This window comes from Delphinus delphis, chromosome 2 (assembly GCF_949987515.2).
Source record: "Delphinus delphis chromosome 2, mDelDel1.2, whole genome shotgun sequence".
In the NCBI taxonomy this organism is placed as follows: domain Eukaryota; kingdom Metazoa; phylum Chordata; class Mammalia; order Artiodactyla; family Delphinidae; genus Delphinus; species Delphinus delphis.
Window position 1 is genome coordinate 170080392 of NC_082684.1, and position 17764 is coordinate 170098155.

Genomic DNA, 17764 nt, shown 5'->3' on the forward strand with positions numbered 1-17764 from the left:
AGTAAAGATCTGGCATTAATGAACATAATTGAGGTGTTTTGCTAAGAAGCTTTTGCACCTGACCTAGCAGGTACAAGTAGGTATAATAACTTTTTTCTCCTTTTAAAATTGAAGTATAGTTGACATAGGTATATAACTTATTAAACAATGCAGCATCGATTTAGAAGACTCGTGTTTCAGCCCACGTTTGTTCACGTATCTACGGATGGGAAACTACAAGCGCGCTGCCGGAGGGCGCCGCCAGGGGCGCTAAGCCTCAGCGGCTTCGTCAACAACAGGCGTCCTGGGGCGCTCTTTCCTCTCGCTCACCTCAGCTTCCGCCGGAAGCGGCTCTGTCAGTTGTTGCCCTTCGGTATTTGGGCTCGCTATGTGTAGTGGGTTCTCGGCGGCTGGCTGGATGAAAAGGCTTGGTTCCGGGAGCCGGAGAGAGAAGAAGAAAACTCGAGCTTCAACCCGGGCAGCAAGATGGACATTCTGAAATCGGAGATCCTCCGGAAGCGGCAGCTGGTGGAGGACAGGAACCTGTTGGTGGTGAGGATTCTTGGGGTCGTGGGGCGTTGGCGACGGAGGAGCTGAGCGTTTGCGTGGGGGAGGGGAGTCTGGGGGAGGGGAACGGTACTGAAAGGGTCCTTGCCGGATTGGGTTTAGCCAGAGCCCCTCCGCTACCCCGGAGCGACTCCCTCTAGACCGCTGTGCCCTTGGCAGTCACTTGGGAGCTTTTGGGATGGAGGTGTAGGAATTGCAGGAAAACCCGAGATTTTGGCGATTTCTACCCGCCGCCCCACCTGTCCCTTATCCCCGTTCCCATCTGCCGGTATTCTTCGGACGTGCCCCAATTTTTCTGGCCGTTCACTTCTGTCGTTTTAGGAAGGGTTTGTGTTTTATGTATACTTCCTGTTTTGTCACACAGGATATTACAAAGATGTGGTCCAGGACCAAGACTTAATAAAGTTAATAATTTTACTACTTCATCAAGGAGATAGTTAAGTGAAACTGCCGCCCCTCCCCCATTAGTGCTGAGCATTGAAGAATCAGTGACAGCTGGTAGTTTAGTGCTATTGTCTTGATTCTCGTGAAGCATTGCTTTTCACCCTTCGTATAAATGGGAACAGAGTGAACAGGCAAATAATACCTTAGTACTGAAAATAGTTCTGACCTCAGGGACCCTCTTAAAGAGTCTCAAGGACTCCAGGGATCTTGTGGACCACACTTTGAGAACAGTCTGACTTAGGTCTTTGGATGTCGTGTATGATTGATGTTTATGATGTAGTGCAAGTAAGTTGGGATTGTTAGCTTGGCAGATGGCAGCTTTCATAATCTTTGAAACTTTAAAAACAATTAACAAAGTGGAGCTAATTAAACAGAATGTTATTTAGCAAATGCGCGGGAAGCTGGGGAGAGAGCTTGTCCATAGCTGTAACTTGATATTTTCATCTGTAACTCAGGGGCCTTTTTCTTTTGATGAGTGGTTTCGGAGTATTTGAAAAAGCTAATTTAGATGTTGAAATGCATAGTGGGTGTTAGAACCAGGTGTTGAAATTTAAAGTGCTTTAGAGGGAAATTGAATCACGAAGAGCTCAGCTCACTCTCAGGGCTTACAGTGCTGTTTGCATAATCAGGTTCTTTGTCATGGATATAGACCAGCCTTTAAAAATGATCAATTACAAAAACACTGATTCTACATAATTGTTCTTAATTTATCATCACATATAAACTGTTTTTCTGGGATGTCTTTCATTTTGTAATTTGATAGTAGATTTAATTACTCAGATAACCCTGGCCAGAAGGTAAGATTGATTTCCCAATTAATACCAGCAAAGGAAATACATGAAATGGAGATTAAAATACTGAATGTCATAGTTCTGGTAATATTAATAGTAATCTGCAAAGCATTATGCAGAATGCTTCATGTCTCATACCTCATATAATTTGTACAGCAGTCCCATAAAATTACTGCTACTCCCATTTATAGATGAGGAAATTGAAGCTAAAAGAAGTTAGATTGATTTACAGAATCGCACAGCTAGCAAGAGATAGTGTCTGAATTTGAATCCATCTCTCCCACTCTAAAGCTTGCTCTCTTCACCACTACAGACAGGCTGTTTATTTATCTCCACCCTGTGAACATAGAACTAGTTTTGATAGGGTTGACCTAACGATTAAATTACTTAAAATTAAATTAACATGTGAAAAGCACCCTAGTATGCTTTCTCATTTGAGCTTTACAACAGCTCTGCTTGGTGCATAGGGCAGTTAGGATGCTCTTTCCACGGATGACGAAGCCATGTTATTTTTCACTGCCCTAGCCACAGTAAGAAATAAATTTGTATTTTCATCAGATACGTATGAAAAAAGTTTCATGCAACATTTCTTGTCTTAACTACATGTGATTCTATCATATGTTTCACTGTTTTAATCCATCCTGTTTCATTTTTAAAAACAATTCTGGTTGGGGGTCAGTGAATCCTTTTCATTATCCTTTTCTGTAGCTGGGGAACACCTGTTTCTGTTGTATTGTTTTTCCAGAAGCGCCACCTCCTCTTTGGTCATTTTGAGTGATGTCCCAGCTTTTTTTTTTTTTTAAGCTTTATTGAACTATAGTTGATTTGCAATGTAGTGTTTAATTTCTGCTGTGATTTGTACAGCAAAGTGATTCAGTTATACATATATATTCTTTTTCATTATGGTTTATCACAGGGTGTTGAATATAGTTCCCTGTGCTATACAGTAGGATCTTGTTGTTTATCCGTCCTATCGATAGCATGGTGTCCCAGCTTTTTATTGTTAGTCTGAGAGTTGGATAGTAAACACTCAGCTTGTGAGAGCCCCTTTGTTAACCTCCTATCAGCTGTGCTAAGTGCTCTACGTGATGTAACTGCTTGGAGGTAAGTGCGGTATCTGTATCGCTAGAATGCCGGCGCTTTGGCGCCCCGGTGTTGGTGAGTCTTCATTGAACTGCAAAGCCTCATTTAGGTGGAAAGCCAGGCTACTGCACGACTCAGTGGGGCTTAATTAGCAGTTTTATTAGTTGCAGTTTTGAGCATGGACTTTGTGTAGAATTTTAGCTTTGTTTTTTTCTCCAAAATTTTTTGAATATTTCCTATATTCAAGATACTACACTGTGTGCCACAGAGGATTTTTTTTAAAAAGTAATGCTTGGTCCTTTTCTTTAAGGAACCTACTTTCAGTTTTACAGAGAAAAGAGAAGCCATCAGGCAAGAAATTCCTCCCCTTTCCCCTGTTAAAGTGGATGAGATATTGGCTATATGTTGGGTCAAACCTACCACTTACATGTTGGAGCCCAGCTCTCATCTTTTGTAGCATTATCAGAATCTGAATAGCACTTGTCTCTTTCCTTTCTGTGTCTTCAGTCTCTACTGGCTTATCTCCAGCAGCACTGAGACATACACATCTCTCCCATCTTTTTTTTTTTTTTTTTTAAAACACAGCTGTCCTTTTTCTTTACAGCCAAGCTTCTTCTTATTTCCTACTCACTCCTTAACCTGATTTCTACCTGACAGTTGCACTAAATCCATCCTAATCAGGGGCCGCAGTGATTTCCATGCTTTCTTAACCTCAGCAGCATTTGCACTCGGCTAATCCACTTTCTTTCTTTTTTTTTTTTTTTTGCGGTACGCGGGCCTCTCACTGCTGTGGCCTCTCCCGTTGTGGAGCACAGGCTCTGGACGCGCAGGCTCAGCGGCCATGGCTCACAGGCCTAGCCGCTCTGCAGCATGTGGGATCTTCCCGAACCGGGGCACGAACCCGTGTCCTCTGCATCGGCAGGCGGACTCTCAACCACTGCGCCACCAGGGAAGCCCTGGTCCACTTTATTCAGTCTTCCCTTGACGTCTCTTACCCCACAGCGTCCTGTTTTTCCTTCTTCTCAGGCTGCTTATTCCTGATCTCCTTTACAGGCGGCTTCTTTTTTTTGTTTTTTTATTGTTTAGTTTTTATCCCTTAAATGTTGGTTTTCCTTAAAGTTCAGGCCTAGGCTACTTTCTCTTCACACGGAAAATTCTCTTACATTAATTTCATATTCACCTCTAGATTTCAGTTGCCATCTGTAACAGGGGTTCTTAAGTGGAGCCTTTGGATGGACTTCAGAATATCCATCAGTTCCTTGAAATATTATAAAAAATTTAGCATGTATGTATACATGTGACCCCTCTTCCCCTCCTCCTGTTGATGATATTATTAAAGGGATATTTGGGGCTTCCCTGGTGGCGCAGTGGTTAAGAATCCACTTGCCAGTGAAGGGGACACGGGTTCGAGCCCTGGTCCGGGAAGATCCTATATGCCGCGGAGCAACTAAGCCCGTGTGCCACAGCTACTGAGCCTGCGCTCTAGAGCCCGCGCACCACAACTACTGAGCCCGTGCGCCACAACTACTGAAGCCCGCGCGCCTAGAGCCCGTGCTCCGCAACAAGAGAAGCCACTGCAGTGAGAAGCCCGCGCACCGCAACGAGGAGTAGCCCCCTCTCACTGCAACTAGAGAAAGCTGGCACGCAGCAATGAAGACCCAACGCAGCCAAAAATAAATAAATAAATTTATAAAAAAAATAAAGTGATCTTTGACAAAAAGGTCAAGAACCAGTCATTTCTGGGCTGGTGAAAATCTCTGTGCCCATTTATCCCTACCACCAATCAGCTGTTCCAGTTCTAAACCTGTTTCATTTATTCAGGCCTTTGAACTTGCCTTTCTTCACACTTGTTCCTTGCTTTGCTTGCACGGTCTTCTGTAATCCTCTCCAGTGCCTCTTTCTTTAGTGGTCATTTAGGAGCCTTTCATGTTTTTTTGGTATAGTCAGAAAACAGTGTGGTAGGGAGTTTGTCATGTTGATACCATGTTTTGACATCTGCAAAGAAGATTTATTTTCCTCAGCATTTCACTGTGAAAAAATTTAAATGTACCGAAAACTCAAAAGAATTATACAGTGAACACCCATACGCCTACCATCTAGATATTGCGATTAAACCTGCGATTAATATTTTAATATATTTTATCATGTAACTGTCCATCTCTCCATCATTGTATATCCATTCATCAATCCATCTAGCAATGCAGAAAGTACTTTTACCTCAGAATAGTAAAACAGGCAGAACATTTTAGGGTAGTGGAAGGCTGCTTCTCCACAATTTGACGAGAGGCACTCACAAGCTAAGTCATTACTGTTTCACCTCTCACAGATAAACCATAAAAGGCTGGGAAACCAATTGAAATGGCCAGAGGTGAGGCGGCTCTTCTGGAACAGCAAATCCATAGACAAGTGTTTTCCAGCTGCAGACAGGGTCATGAAGACAATGTACTGATCTTTATGCATTTCAGATTAATTTACAGACATTGATACACTTTACCCCTAAAATGTAACATAATTGCCAAAATATAATTTGGCGTGTATATCATTGACTAGTGTTCAGTGTTCGTTTATACTTTCTTTGGTATGTCAGCAAAATTTTATGTATGAAGAAATACACAAATCATAAGTGTACCTACCATTCAGTGAATTGTGACAAATGCATATGCCTGTGTATCCCAGTCTGTATCAAGGTGCAGATACTACCCTCGTTCCACCTTCCAGTCAGCCCCTCCCCCAAGAATACACTGCTGTACTGATTTCTTTCCACTGTCCCTTGGTTTTGCCAGCCCTATAACTTCACGTAAATGGGATCATACTGTGTACTCTTATATGACCCACTTTGTTTAATGAGAATAATGTTTTGAATTTTATTCATGTTGTTGCATGTATCAGTTGTTTACTCCTTTTATTGCTGAGAAGTATTCCGTTATACAAATAGACCCAGTTTGTTAATCTGTTCTTCTGATAATGGGCAGCTGGGCTGTTTCCAGGATTTAGCAATTATGAGTAAATCTGCTGTGGACCCTTTTGTGCAAGTCTCGTGTTTTCATTGCTCTTAGGAAAATGCTAGGGAGTGGAATTGCTGTGCCATGGTGTACATTATGGGTTTAGTTTTATAGAAATCCACCAGACCTTTTTCCAAAGTGGTTGGACCGTGTCACACCTTCACTAGCAAAGTAAAAGGGTTCAGATCTTTACATTGTGTCAACAGTTTGTGTTGTCAGTCTTTAATTTCAGCCATTCTGGTGTATGTAATAAGCCAACTTACCAATTTTTCATGGTGATTGTTGACCGTATCCTATCTAGGCATATAAAATAGTATAACCTGTTGGAAAACAGTTTGGTAATGTCTTAAAAAGAAAACATAGGCCTGCTACGTGAACGAACTATTCCACTCCTAGACATTTACTCAGGAGAGTAAGATATTCTTTTTTTAAATTAATTAATTAATTAATTATTGGCTGCTTTGGGTCTTCGTTGCTGCCCGCAGGCTTTTCTCTAGTTGTGGCGAGCGGGGGCTACTCTTCGTTGCGGTGCTTGGGCTTCTCATTGCGGTGGCTTCTCGTTGTGGAGCACGGGCTCTAGGTGCGCAGGCTTCAGTATTTGTGGCACGCGGGCTTCAGTAGTTGTGGCTCGTGGGCTCTAGAGCGCAGGCTCAGTAGTTGTGGCTCATGGGCTCTAGAGTGCAGGCTCAGTAGTTGTGGCTCGCAGGCTCTAGAGCACAGGCTCGGTAGTTGTGACGCACAGGCTTAGTTGCTCCGCGGTACGTGGGATCTTCCCGGACCAGGGATCGAACCCATATCTCCTGCATTGGCAGGCGGATGCTTAACCACTGCACCACCAGAGAAGCCCAAGATACTCTTATTATAAGAGCTAAAAGCTTTATGGTTTCATGTTTTATAACAAACAGTTAAAATTTTTTTTGAATCAGTTTCTTTGTATGATGGGAGGTAGGGGTGTGGTTTATTGTTTTCCATGTGATTATCCATTTGTTCCAGCACCATTTATTGAAAATATTTTTCTTTTCCCTTTGGTTGCTTTTGGCATCATCAAAACTCAGTAATAGTTTAACTGTGGCTCCGTTCTGGGTGCTCTGCTCCCTTGTCCTAATCTGTTTGTTGATCCTTATGCCTGTGCCACACTGTCTCGATTGCTGTCGCATTCTGGTGAGTTGTAATGTCAGGCAGTGTAAATGCTACCACTATTTAATTTAATTTTATTTTTATTGAAGTATAGTTGCTGTACAATATTATATAAGTTACAGGTATACAGTACAGTGATTCACAATTTTTGAAGGCTATATTCCATTTATAGTTATTATAAAGTAATGGCTCTATTCCCTGTGTTGTACAATACATCCTTGTAGCTTATTTTATACCTAATAGTTTGTACCTCTTACTCCCCTCCCACTATATTGCCCTCCCCCTTCTCCTCTCTCCACTGGCAACCACTAGTTTGTTCTCTATTATATCTGTGAGTCTGTTTTTTAAAAATATTCACTAGTTTGTTGTACTTTTTAGATTCCACATACAAGTGATATCATACGGTAGTTGTCTTTGTCTGTTTCACTTAGCAAATGCCCTCCAAGTCCATCCATGTTGCTGCAAATGGCAAAATTTTATTCTTCTTTATGGCTGAGTAGTATTTCATTGTGTGTATATACCACATCTTCTTTATCCATTCATTTGTTGATGGACACTTTGGTTGCTTCCATATTGTGCTATTTATTTTTTAAGCAGCTTTATTGAGGTATAATTGACACACAGTAAACCGCACATATTTAAAGTGTACAGTTCGGTGAGTCTTGCCATGTTTACACCTGGATGCTGTCACCACAATGAAGAGAGTGAACATGTTCATCTCACCCCAGTGTTTCCTTGTGCCCCTTTGTGATCCTGCTTTCCTGCCCCACCTGTGCCCTACCCACCCTGTACACAGGCTACCACCGGTCTGCCTTCTGTTACTTTACATTAGTTTGCATTTTGTAGAGTTTTATGTAAACAGAATTTTTCAGTATGTTCCTCTCTTACCTGCTTTCTTTCAATCAGCCTAATCATTTTTTTTTTTTTTTTTTTTTTTTGCGTCACGCGGGCCTCTCACTGTTGTGGCCTCTCCCGTTGCGGAGCACAGGCTCCGGACGCGCAGGCTCAGCGGCCATGGCTCACGGGCCCAGCCATTCCGCGGCATGTGGGATCTTCCCGGACCGGGGCACGAACCCGCGTCCCCTGCATCGGCAGACTCTCAACCACTGCACCACCAGGGAAGCCCCCAGCCTAATAATTTTGAGATTCATTTATGCATTTGTCTGTATCAAGACTTCATTATTTTTGTTACTGAGCAGTATTCCACCATTGTATGGATATACCTCAATTTGTTTATTCATTAGCCTGTTGATGGGCATTCAGATTATTTCCATTTTTTTGGCTATTATGATAAAGCTGCTGTGAACATTGGTGTACAGGTTTCTGTATGGACATATACTTTCATTCTCTTGAGTGAATGCCTAGGAGTGGAGTGGTTGGATCATACAGTAAGTGTCTGTTTAACTTTATTTTCTTAAAGACTTTGTAAGATTGGTGTTATTTCTTTCATACATTTTTACATAATTTTATATGTAATGATATAAATATATATGATTATGAAGTACATAGAATTCACCTGTGCAGGGGAGATTTTGGTATAGTTTTCTATTTTGGATGGCATCATTGAGAATACATACTGCCTAGCTAACAGGATCCCTTGACAGTTGACAGTTCTTTCACTTTGAAAATCATTGTGTCTCTTTAAATTGTGTTTGAGTGCCCAACCATTAGGTTTATTACCTCAGGCTCTTTAAGGCTTATTTGCATTCTTCAGCCAGAAACGGACCCTGCCGTGTGGCTCGTGATCTCACACGTATTGCTCTGCTTTGGATGTCCAGGCTGTGTATTTGTTAGCTCTCCCGTGTCTTTTTGTAGAACTCTTGATGATGTTTCTGTTTCATTTATATAAACACTAAAAAACCTTAATCTGATTGAAGGAATGATGATTCTAATTAATGAAATGGTGACAGTCATGTTGCCTGTGGTTTTTAAATTTTGATTCTCCCTTATTAGTGTGGGCCGACGTTTCTGGTGATGTGGTAGAAAGACTTGTACTCTTTAGACCCGCGAATCTCAGTTTATAATCCAGACAGTACAGCTTGGACAAAGTCCAAGAATAACATGTATGAAGCACCACACAGGAATTAGGTTCTGTCTTTAAAAGGAGAAGTGCTCTTTATACCCTTTTCAACTCATTTCTAAAATCTGCAGGAGTGAGAGGCCCAAAGGAAAGGTCAGGTGCTTTAGGAGAGAACCCAAATAAATGTACTGTCAGTTCACATGGTGTCTTAAAATCCTTACCAGCCACTTTCAGACTTGTGTTTGTAGGGTTCTGTTGTATATTCTGTCGTTAATTCAGCAAACTTAGAGTTCAAAATCTTCGAGTATAGCCAGAAAGGAAACTAAATTTGTGAAATGAGTAAACAAGTCCTAAAGTCTCATTGGGGCTCCATGACTAGAGAGCTCTTTAACTTTGGGCAAGTTCTCTACCCTGTCTGACTTACCTATAAAGGGGGGTGTATTATTAATGCTTACATCCTACAATTTCAATTCTGTCATGAATGTATCCACCATACTTTGTATTTCAAAGTATGTTTTCAGTGTGCTTTATAAAATAATGTTTTATAATTAGAAGTCACTGCTTAACTTTTCTTATATAAACTGCTCTTGTTTCTAAACAAAAGTGTGCAGAGTGACATCTGAAACATGGTAGGGAACTTTTTTTTTTTTGCGGTACGTGGGCCTCTCACTGTTATGGCCTCTCCCGTTGCGGAGCACAGACTCCGGACTCACAGGCTCAGCGGCCATGGCTCACGGGCCCAGCCGCTCCGCGGCATGTGGAATCTTCCCAGACCGGGGCACGAACCTGTGTCCCCTGCATCGGCAGGTGGACTCTAAACCACTGCGCCACCAGGGAAGCCCCACCCTTTTGTTTTTGACAACCTTTTGTTGCCCTGAAGTGAGGGGTCACATAGTATGAAGCAAAATGTTTATATTTTTCTCACTAGGACTCTTTAAAATGAAAAGCAAATTAATTTTCAAAAATTAAATGTATTGTTAATAGGTAATGCATTCAAATGATTCAAAATTCAAAACATACTAAAGGGTGTACAATAAAAAGTTTCCTTTTTACCCATGTCCCTCAGCTGTACAGTTCACCTTCTCCAAAGCAGCTAACATTATCAATTTTGGGGTCTCCTAGAGTTATTTCATGCATATAAAAGCAAATGTGAAGAAGCAAATATCTTTTCTCCTTTTTGAATACAAACGGTAGCATACTAGATTCACTCTTCTGCACTTGCTTTTTTCATTTATAAAAATATAGAAACCACTTAATTAAAAAAAAAACCCTCGTTTAACAGAAACTGAGGAAACCCTGAAATTGAAACAATAAAGAACTATAGTAACCAATATGAAACTTACTGGAAAACAGTAAATAATAAAACAATAATTAGGGCAAATAATGCATTAATAAATTGTTTATTTGTTCTAATGTTCTAATTGTTCTAAATGTTCTAATAAATTGGAAAATCAAAGTGAAATAAGTGACAAAAAAACAAGAAATAGAAAATCTGAACAAACCAGTAGTTAAGGAAGAAACAAGAAAGTTGTCTGACAGCCAAGGGAAGAAAGCAATTGAAGAAGGAGGGAATTAGCAGTTGACTTGAAGATCCTTTAGTTTTGCACCTAGTTAGTTATGGCCTCAGGGGATTTTTCAATGGAGCATTAAGAATGGACTCCCAGTTGTTGGGCAGCTGCAAAGAGAACTGGAGGTGAGGAAATGGAGACCGAATAGAGAAATGTTTTATTGTCCTTCTGCTGTAATTGGTACTTAGCATGATACCCAGCACAGAGTAACGAATTTTTCCTTTAAGGTTGCAGAGTCTTGAACATATGTAAGTGATGATCATTTGTGCCAATAGAGAAGGAAAAGGTGAAGATGCAGAAAATAGATAACTGACTATGAGAAAGGCAGGAGAAATTGAGATCTGGAAGACAGCTGGAAGGGGTTGGCCTTAGGGCGAGGGTTTCCTCTTCCATTCTGAGATGCAGAAGGGATTGGTGCTGGGAGGAATTCGGAGTTCTTGTTCGCTGGCTTCCCTTTTCTCTGTAGAGTGACTTAGTCATTTGCTGGAAATAAGGGGAGAAATAAAGGGCTTAGAGGTTTGAGAGAATGGAGAATGAATAATGATCAGTGTAGACAATAGGAGAGAAAGATGGGTAAATACATCAGGATCAGTGGGCAACATTGGGATGCAAGTGGTTTCCCAGCATTTAAGAGCTAGGTGCAGGCGTGGACAGTGCCAGCAAGTGGACTCTTGTAGGACAGAACACTTGTCGGTCTCAGGACCCCTTTACATTCTTAATTACTGATAGCTCCAGAGAGCTTTGTTTATGTAGAATGTATTTATTGATAATTACTCTATTAGAAATTAAAACTGGGATATTGAAAATGTATATTTATATTCTCTGTACAAGTACAATAAAAAATCCATCATGTTAGCGTAAATAATACATTTTTACGAAAACTATGTTTTCCAAAACAAATGAAATTTAGTGAGAAGAATGGCATGTTTTACATTTTGCAAATCTCTTTAATCTCTGGTATATAAGAAGACAGTTGGATTCTCCTGTTTCTTTTTTCAACCTGTTGTAATATGTTGTTTTTGTTCAAGTATGTGAAGAAAATTCATCCTGAAACAGAGGTAGTTGGAAAAGGGAGTATTTTAATAGCCTTTTCAGTAATTGTGGACGTTTTTCTTTGATACTACGCCAAAACTGGGTAAGTGGTAAGTTTCTTAAAGATTAGCTAAGAGCTTAGATTCTGACACATATCAATAGACTTTTCGTGTACTAAAACCCATTGACCTGTTCTGCTCTAGATCTATTCTGATTTATCCTGGTCATAGATCTTTTGCCTGTGCATGATTTTGTGAACTCTTGCGTTTGTTAACATCATGAGTTTTTTCAACTTTGCTGAGTTATGCAGATCTTCTAAATGTTGGTGTGTTTCATTAGACAATATTTTAAAAATTACATTTGTTAACGTCACCACTGATTTCATCAGAAAAGCCTTTAAGTATTGGGAAGCCATCCAGTTCACAGTGAGGGATACCACTTTTCTACCCTTCTGATTTTCGCTTGACAGGTGGAATTTTATCATAGGCAACAAATACTATCATTGTTTTCCTTTAGGTGACAGGTTTGCTCTGTTCAGTTTTGAGAAACTGTTTGCCAGATATGCAGGTCTGAATAATCAACCAGTTTGCTTTTCTTTGAGGGGACTGTCCTACGCCATTATATAGTGGAAGTGCTTCATATATTTCATTTCATTTCGTCATACCAAATATTAAAAGGCCATGTGCTCCAGGGATGAGATTTAGTAAAATTGTACTTTATCAAGATATTCTTAAGAGAAACTGGCTTTTTTATTTTCCTGCAAGTGCATGGTGGTGAAGAATACAATGACCACTGGTACATAAACTTAGCCTTCATTTATGCTAAGGTTCCAGTAGTTTTCGTCACCATTGCTTTTGTACCATCAGTGCAGGTCTGAGCACAGTGAAAAAGGGGTGGGCACATATATCTTAGTATTATTATGAAAATGAATTTTACCTAGTGGAACCTCTGAAAAGGTCTTAGGGACCCCCCAGAAGTCCACATTTTGAGAATTGATGTTCAAGGCATAAGGTTTTGTTAGGTGTGTTCAATGGAATTGAGAGACGGTAGTAAAAGATACCATCGTTAAAGATTGGACCATGGTCTCTGGCCTGGAGAGTCCTTTTACTTTCTTCCTATGTATCAGCTCATTCTGAGAGGCCGCCAGTACGTTTGTCAACGCACTTATTTGAAATATGATGAGTACATGCTACATAGTCAAAAGGAACAATTTATGATGCTGAAATGAGTTTTGGGAGTGAAGAACTGTAACTTGAATACTAGATCAGCGCAAAGGATTTAAGGACCAGTGTTCTTAATCCTGCTTCTGTTAACCCATGAGGCTCACTGAGTTCTGGGAAAGTCACCTGAACTTTCTAATTCTCAGGTTTCTCACCTCCACAGTGGGATTAGTATTATTTGCGCCCACATTTCTTAGAGTAGTTTTGATGTTCAGGTGATACCATCAGTTCTGTACGCCGGGTAACATCTTCATCTTTATACCTGTAAAGCTGTGCTTGGGGTACAGCAGAAAAGTCAGTAAATATTTATTGAGTTAATGAATGAACTTAAAAAAACTGTTATGAGCTGTTAGTTTTAAACATACACACCAATAGAGTTGTATAATGAATTCCTGTCTTTCCTCAACACACATAACTCTAGAAAATAAGACCATGTTTTTATAGAATTAAGATCACCACCAACAAAATTAAAATTGGGTCCTTAATACCATCAAATACTCCTCTCGCATTTGAATATCCCCAATTGAATTAAAATAAATACATATATATGTTTTTACAGTTGGTTTATTCAAATCAAATCCACACAAAGTCCACTCATTACATTTGTTTATTATGACTCTTAGTTTCTTTTCATTGCAAACATTTTCCAGGTCCCCCACTTTTTTTTATGCATCAACTTGTTGGAGAAACTGGGGCTAGTTTTGTAAAATGTGCTCGTGTTTGATTGCTTCCCAGTGGTGTTTTGAGCTTTTTCCTCTATTCCTTACATTTCTAGGAAGCTGGAAGTTAATTGTTTGATTAGATTCCGATTTAGATTTTTAGGGAGAACACTTCTAAGTGGTCTGCTGTGTACTTCCGATGTGTTTCACATAGGACGTACGTGGTATTGATGCCAAACTTGAGCAGTGGGTTCAAGTGCGGCAGCCTTACCTTTCCGTTGTTCATCGTCACACTTTCTTGTCAGGGTTTTAGCATCCATTGATGATCACTGCCTGAGTGAGTGAGCTTTGGAACTGTGAGGTGCTAACTACACGTGTGGAGGTATTATTGAGGTACTGTTTCGGTTACTACTGGTAAAGTAGGGCAGTATCTTTATTTGAGCTAAGTTATCAATGACATAATATCTAAGAAGCAGATAGTAACAAGCCTACAAATTAGGGACTGTGTTTTTTACATTATAATTGATGTAAAATATTTCATTAGTTGAGGTGTTCAACATAGTGATTTGATAGTTTTATACATTACAAAATGATCAGGGGACTGCATTTTTAACAGGATAATTTTATGCATAGCATGGAAAGAACTAACCGTTTTTTTCCACCTGCCACACTAGATTTAGAGTTTGTCTCTTAACAGCATGTCATATTAAAACAAATACCTTTGAACCATCTTTTTACTAAAGAGACTCTCCAAAACCATTCTGTCTCGATTATTATAAAAACTTGTTTAATACTAATACAGCTGATCATTACAGTGAGATTCTAGATGACAAAAAAGAATTTGGACACACCCTTGGAGCTCTCTTCGTAATGAGATCTAACACGTCAGCTGAAGCTACCATAATTTTGGTTTGGTTGGCTCTGTTAGGAGAAAATAATTAGAGTGTCTCATTTTACGTGGTTCGTAATGAACCCATTTGTAGAAATTGAATTCAGACACTGAGAAACTAAATAAAAACAATGTGAACATTTGGAAAATGTGGGTGGTTTCTTCTTTATGCTGTTGGATATGTCCGTCAAACTGATGCTGCAAGAGAAATACCTCATGTTTAGAACGGGCTGAGCACAGGTGGTGTGTTCAGGAAATCAGTATAATCTCCGTGAACGAAAAAACTTTACAGTTCTTGAAAAACTTGCAAGGTTGTTGACCAAGGGACATGAAATTTTACCCAAAGACATTAACTTACTTCTTTCTTCAATAGGAAAATAAAAAATATTTCAAGCGTAGTGAACTTGCAAAAAAAGAAGAGGAAGCATATTTTGAAAGATGTGGCTACAAGGTATGAATGCCTGCTTTTATGTTAAATTGATGTTTCTGAGTTTAAATTTATACAGCTGTTGTTAAAGTGTCAAAACGATTGATCTCTGTTCAATTTATTAATGTTATACATTAGCCTATAAATGAGAAGCCATCTGGAGAGGTATGAGTTTTTGTTTTTCTTTCCTTTTTCTTTTTTTTTAATCTTGAATTCAGGAAAATACATGCATGACTTTTGGCTTGGAATGGTTTGGCTTTTTGTGGACAGCATGAAGTGGCTTGAGATCAAAGCTTGATTTTTTTTCTTTTTAATTAAGTCCTGGATCTGATACTGCCTCATTTTCATCACCATCACCACCACTCCTCTCCTCACCTCTCCCAATAAAAGTCCAGTTTTAAAGGATTCAAAAGATTTTATTCATTCAACAGCAGTGGCATTAGCAGTGGTATTTTCCCTGCTTTCTCCTGAATATTTTAAGCCATTGTTTTTACGTTTGCAATGTTAATAATCCCTTTTGGCCCTAAGTACCTCTGCCTGAGATACAGTGTCATTTTGTGTAATAAGGTATCACATTTCAAACACTGCTTAGTCTATTGGATAGAAAATGTGATCTTGAAATATTTGTTAGAAATAAATGAGTTATCTGGAAGACTTTGTATACTTTAGAAGCATGACTAAAATTATCTTTGAGATTACCGGTTAATAATATATTGGGGTTTTTATTGGGAGGGGTTAAAGGTAACGAGGTGAAGTTGTGTTTAAATTATTTTATAAGAAGGCTAAATCTAGTTGAATAATTTTTTAAACAAAGTTCAGAGGTTCTATTGAAATAATTTTGACAAATCATAAATTTGAAATCGACTTTTTGCTTGTGAAACATCAATATAAAATAATACTCTTGTGCACGTAATGGAGAAAGTTCTGGAAATTAATTTTATCTGGCAGAGCATTTCTAGAAAGAAGCATGAGGAATGCAAATGGTATGTATATGCGTTTGCTTTCTTTTGGTACTTTTGGGAGAGGGCAAGTGTTGAAAATGTATTTCTGATAGGTTTCTAAAATATGAAAGTTTATATTTTGATATTTTCCATAGGTACATTGATTTCATTTGCTTCTAGTTTAGGAAATTAAGATACGTTTTATGTAAATAACCATCGAATAGATATTCAGAAAGAAGAATTCTCATCTTTTGTTTGCCCAGCATTATCTAAACTCACACTTGAACTAGAATAAGAATCACTTAACCATGCGTTTTAGTCTGCTGACTTGTTGCTTTCCCAGATCCCTGAATTTGATTGTTTTCAACTTTTTGATAAGGTAGGAAAATAATTTAAACAGTGACGATTTTGCTTTGTTTAGATTGCTTCCGTGATAATGGCAGTACTTTCTTGCTTATATAGAGGAAAGCAGTGAAGCAAAATCATTACTGTAAAGGTGCTGCTTGTAACCTTGAGTCCAGCTGACAGAATGTCTCAGATCTTTTCCTTAAAGTTAATCACTGCCATTCTATAATTGAAAATGCTTTTTATCCTGAGATTTTGGGAGCAATATCTGTTTTTATGCTTAAAAAGAAAGCACAGGGTTTTCGATATAAAGCCTTTAATATTTCCTTCTTGGTAGTAATGAAAATACAGCATGTGTTGCTTTTATTCTTTTATAAAAACCAGTTACCGTTTTTTTTAAAGGCTTGATGCTAATTTGGTCTGTGAAAATATGAAAGTTTAGTTTTTTACCTAAATTTTCTGTTACCACTGTTAACACTGATTAACATAATCTTTAATCTATAGAATCATAAATTATATCATTTTAACCATATAGCCTTTCTTAACTAAATGTCAGTTTTTCCTTAATGTTGATCTTTTTTGTTTTTTGATCTTCTTTTGGCACCTTAGATTTGTCTTATGGTTCAGATGGAAAACCATGTTTCAGTATCTTTTTTACAGACCACACAGTGGGGCTTATAAATTGCTGAACTCAATTTTCGTAAACTGTGACTTGGGCAGCAGACTCAAGAAAATATATAAAGAAATTTTTTTCTCTGCAGGTTCATATGAGCAAGAATGTCCACTCTGTTCTTTCTGTACTATGAGTAGAGAGGTGCTGGTTTTCATTATTTTCCCACAAGATTCACAGCTCAGTTTGTGGGCAAGTTCTGTGTAGCATCGGAAAGTTTTCTGCATGTCCAGCAGTGATGCCTGTGCACTTGGAAAAACACCTTTCAAAAATCAGTAGAGGAAAATCAGGAGAGGAAAGAGCTGGAGCTTGAGGCTTCACAGGTTTTTGTTAGAGAGCAGTTCCTTTCTTTGGTCTTCATTTTAAACCCAGAGCAAGGATCAAATAACCCTGTAAGATGATTTTCTCAAAGAGGAGAAGCAAGCTGATTGTTTCTAAGAAGAAAGTAAAAATCATGGAGTCTAGGGAGAAAATGAGTCTAAATTTCAGCCTTTTAAAGTTTTTGATTGTGGAAACCATTATACTTCTGTAGCAAGAATGCTGTCTCCTGGGTGCATGGTCTCTGCTTGGGTGTCCCTGAGCTCTCACAAGCATGTACATCGATTATGAGCTCTTTGCTCAGAGGAACATTTAGAAAACCTTCAATATTTAAAACATGTTTAATTTCAGTGAATACCTAATATATAGGATGATAAATGTTAAACAATGTTATATTTTAAAAGGAGAATTTCGTTTCTTTTGGCTATTAATGTAGATACAGCCAAAAGAGGAGGACGAGAAACCATTAACTTCATCGAATCCAGTATTAGAACTTGAACTGGCAGAAGAAAAATTACCCATGACTCTTTCTAGGCAAGAGGTAAGTTTTTATATGAATGTTTTGTGGGAAAAAAACTCCACAGCATTTGCATTTAGTTCTTTCCAATAACTTTTGTCATTATCTCCCATATAAAATGACTTAACTGGCCAGCTGCACAGTATTCTAGTTCA

The 17764-nt window shown here is 38.9% G+C and overlaps 1 protein-coding gene across 4 annotated transcripts in view; it reads left to right on the top strand.

Annotated features, from left to right (window-relative positions):
- Window positions 1–336: 336 nt before the first annotated feature.
- Window positions 337–17764, top strand: part of PRPF18 (pre-mRNA processing factor 18) — a 58081-nt gene continuing 40653 nt past the window's right edge. For 3 of the 4 annotated variants that reach the window (XM_060006263.1, XM_060006264.1, XM_060006265.1), the window contains exons 1-4: window positions 337–531; window positions 14765–14842; window positions 14957–14983; window positions 17529–17633. In XM_060006263.1, coding sequence (XP_059862246.1) covers window positions 466–531; window positions 14765–14842; window positions 14957–14983; window positions 17529–17633 — 276 coding nt within the window. In that variant the 5' untranslated portion in view covers window positions 337–465. The remainder of the gene's footprint in view (window positions 532–14764; window positions 14843–14956; window positions 14984–17528; window positions 17634–17764) is intronic. The other variant, XM_060006266.1, reaches the window with a different exon arrangement.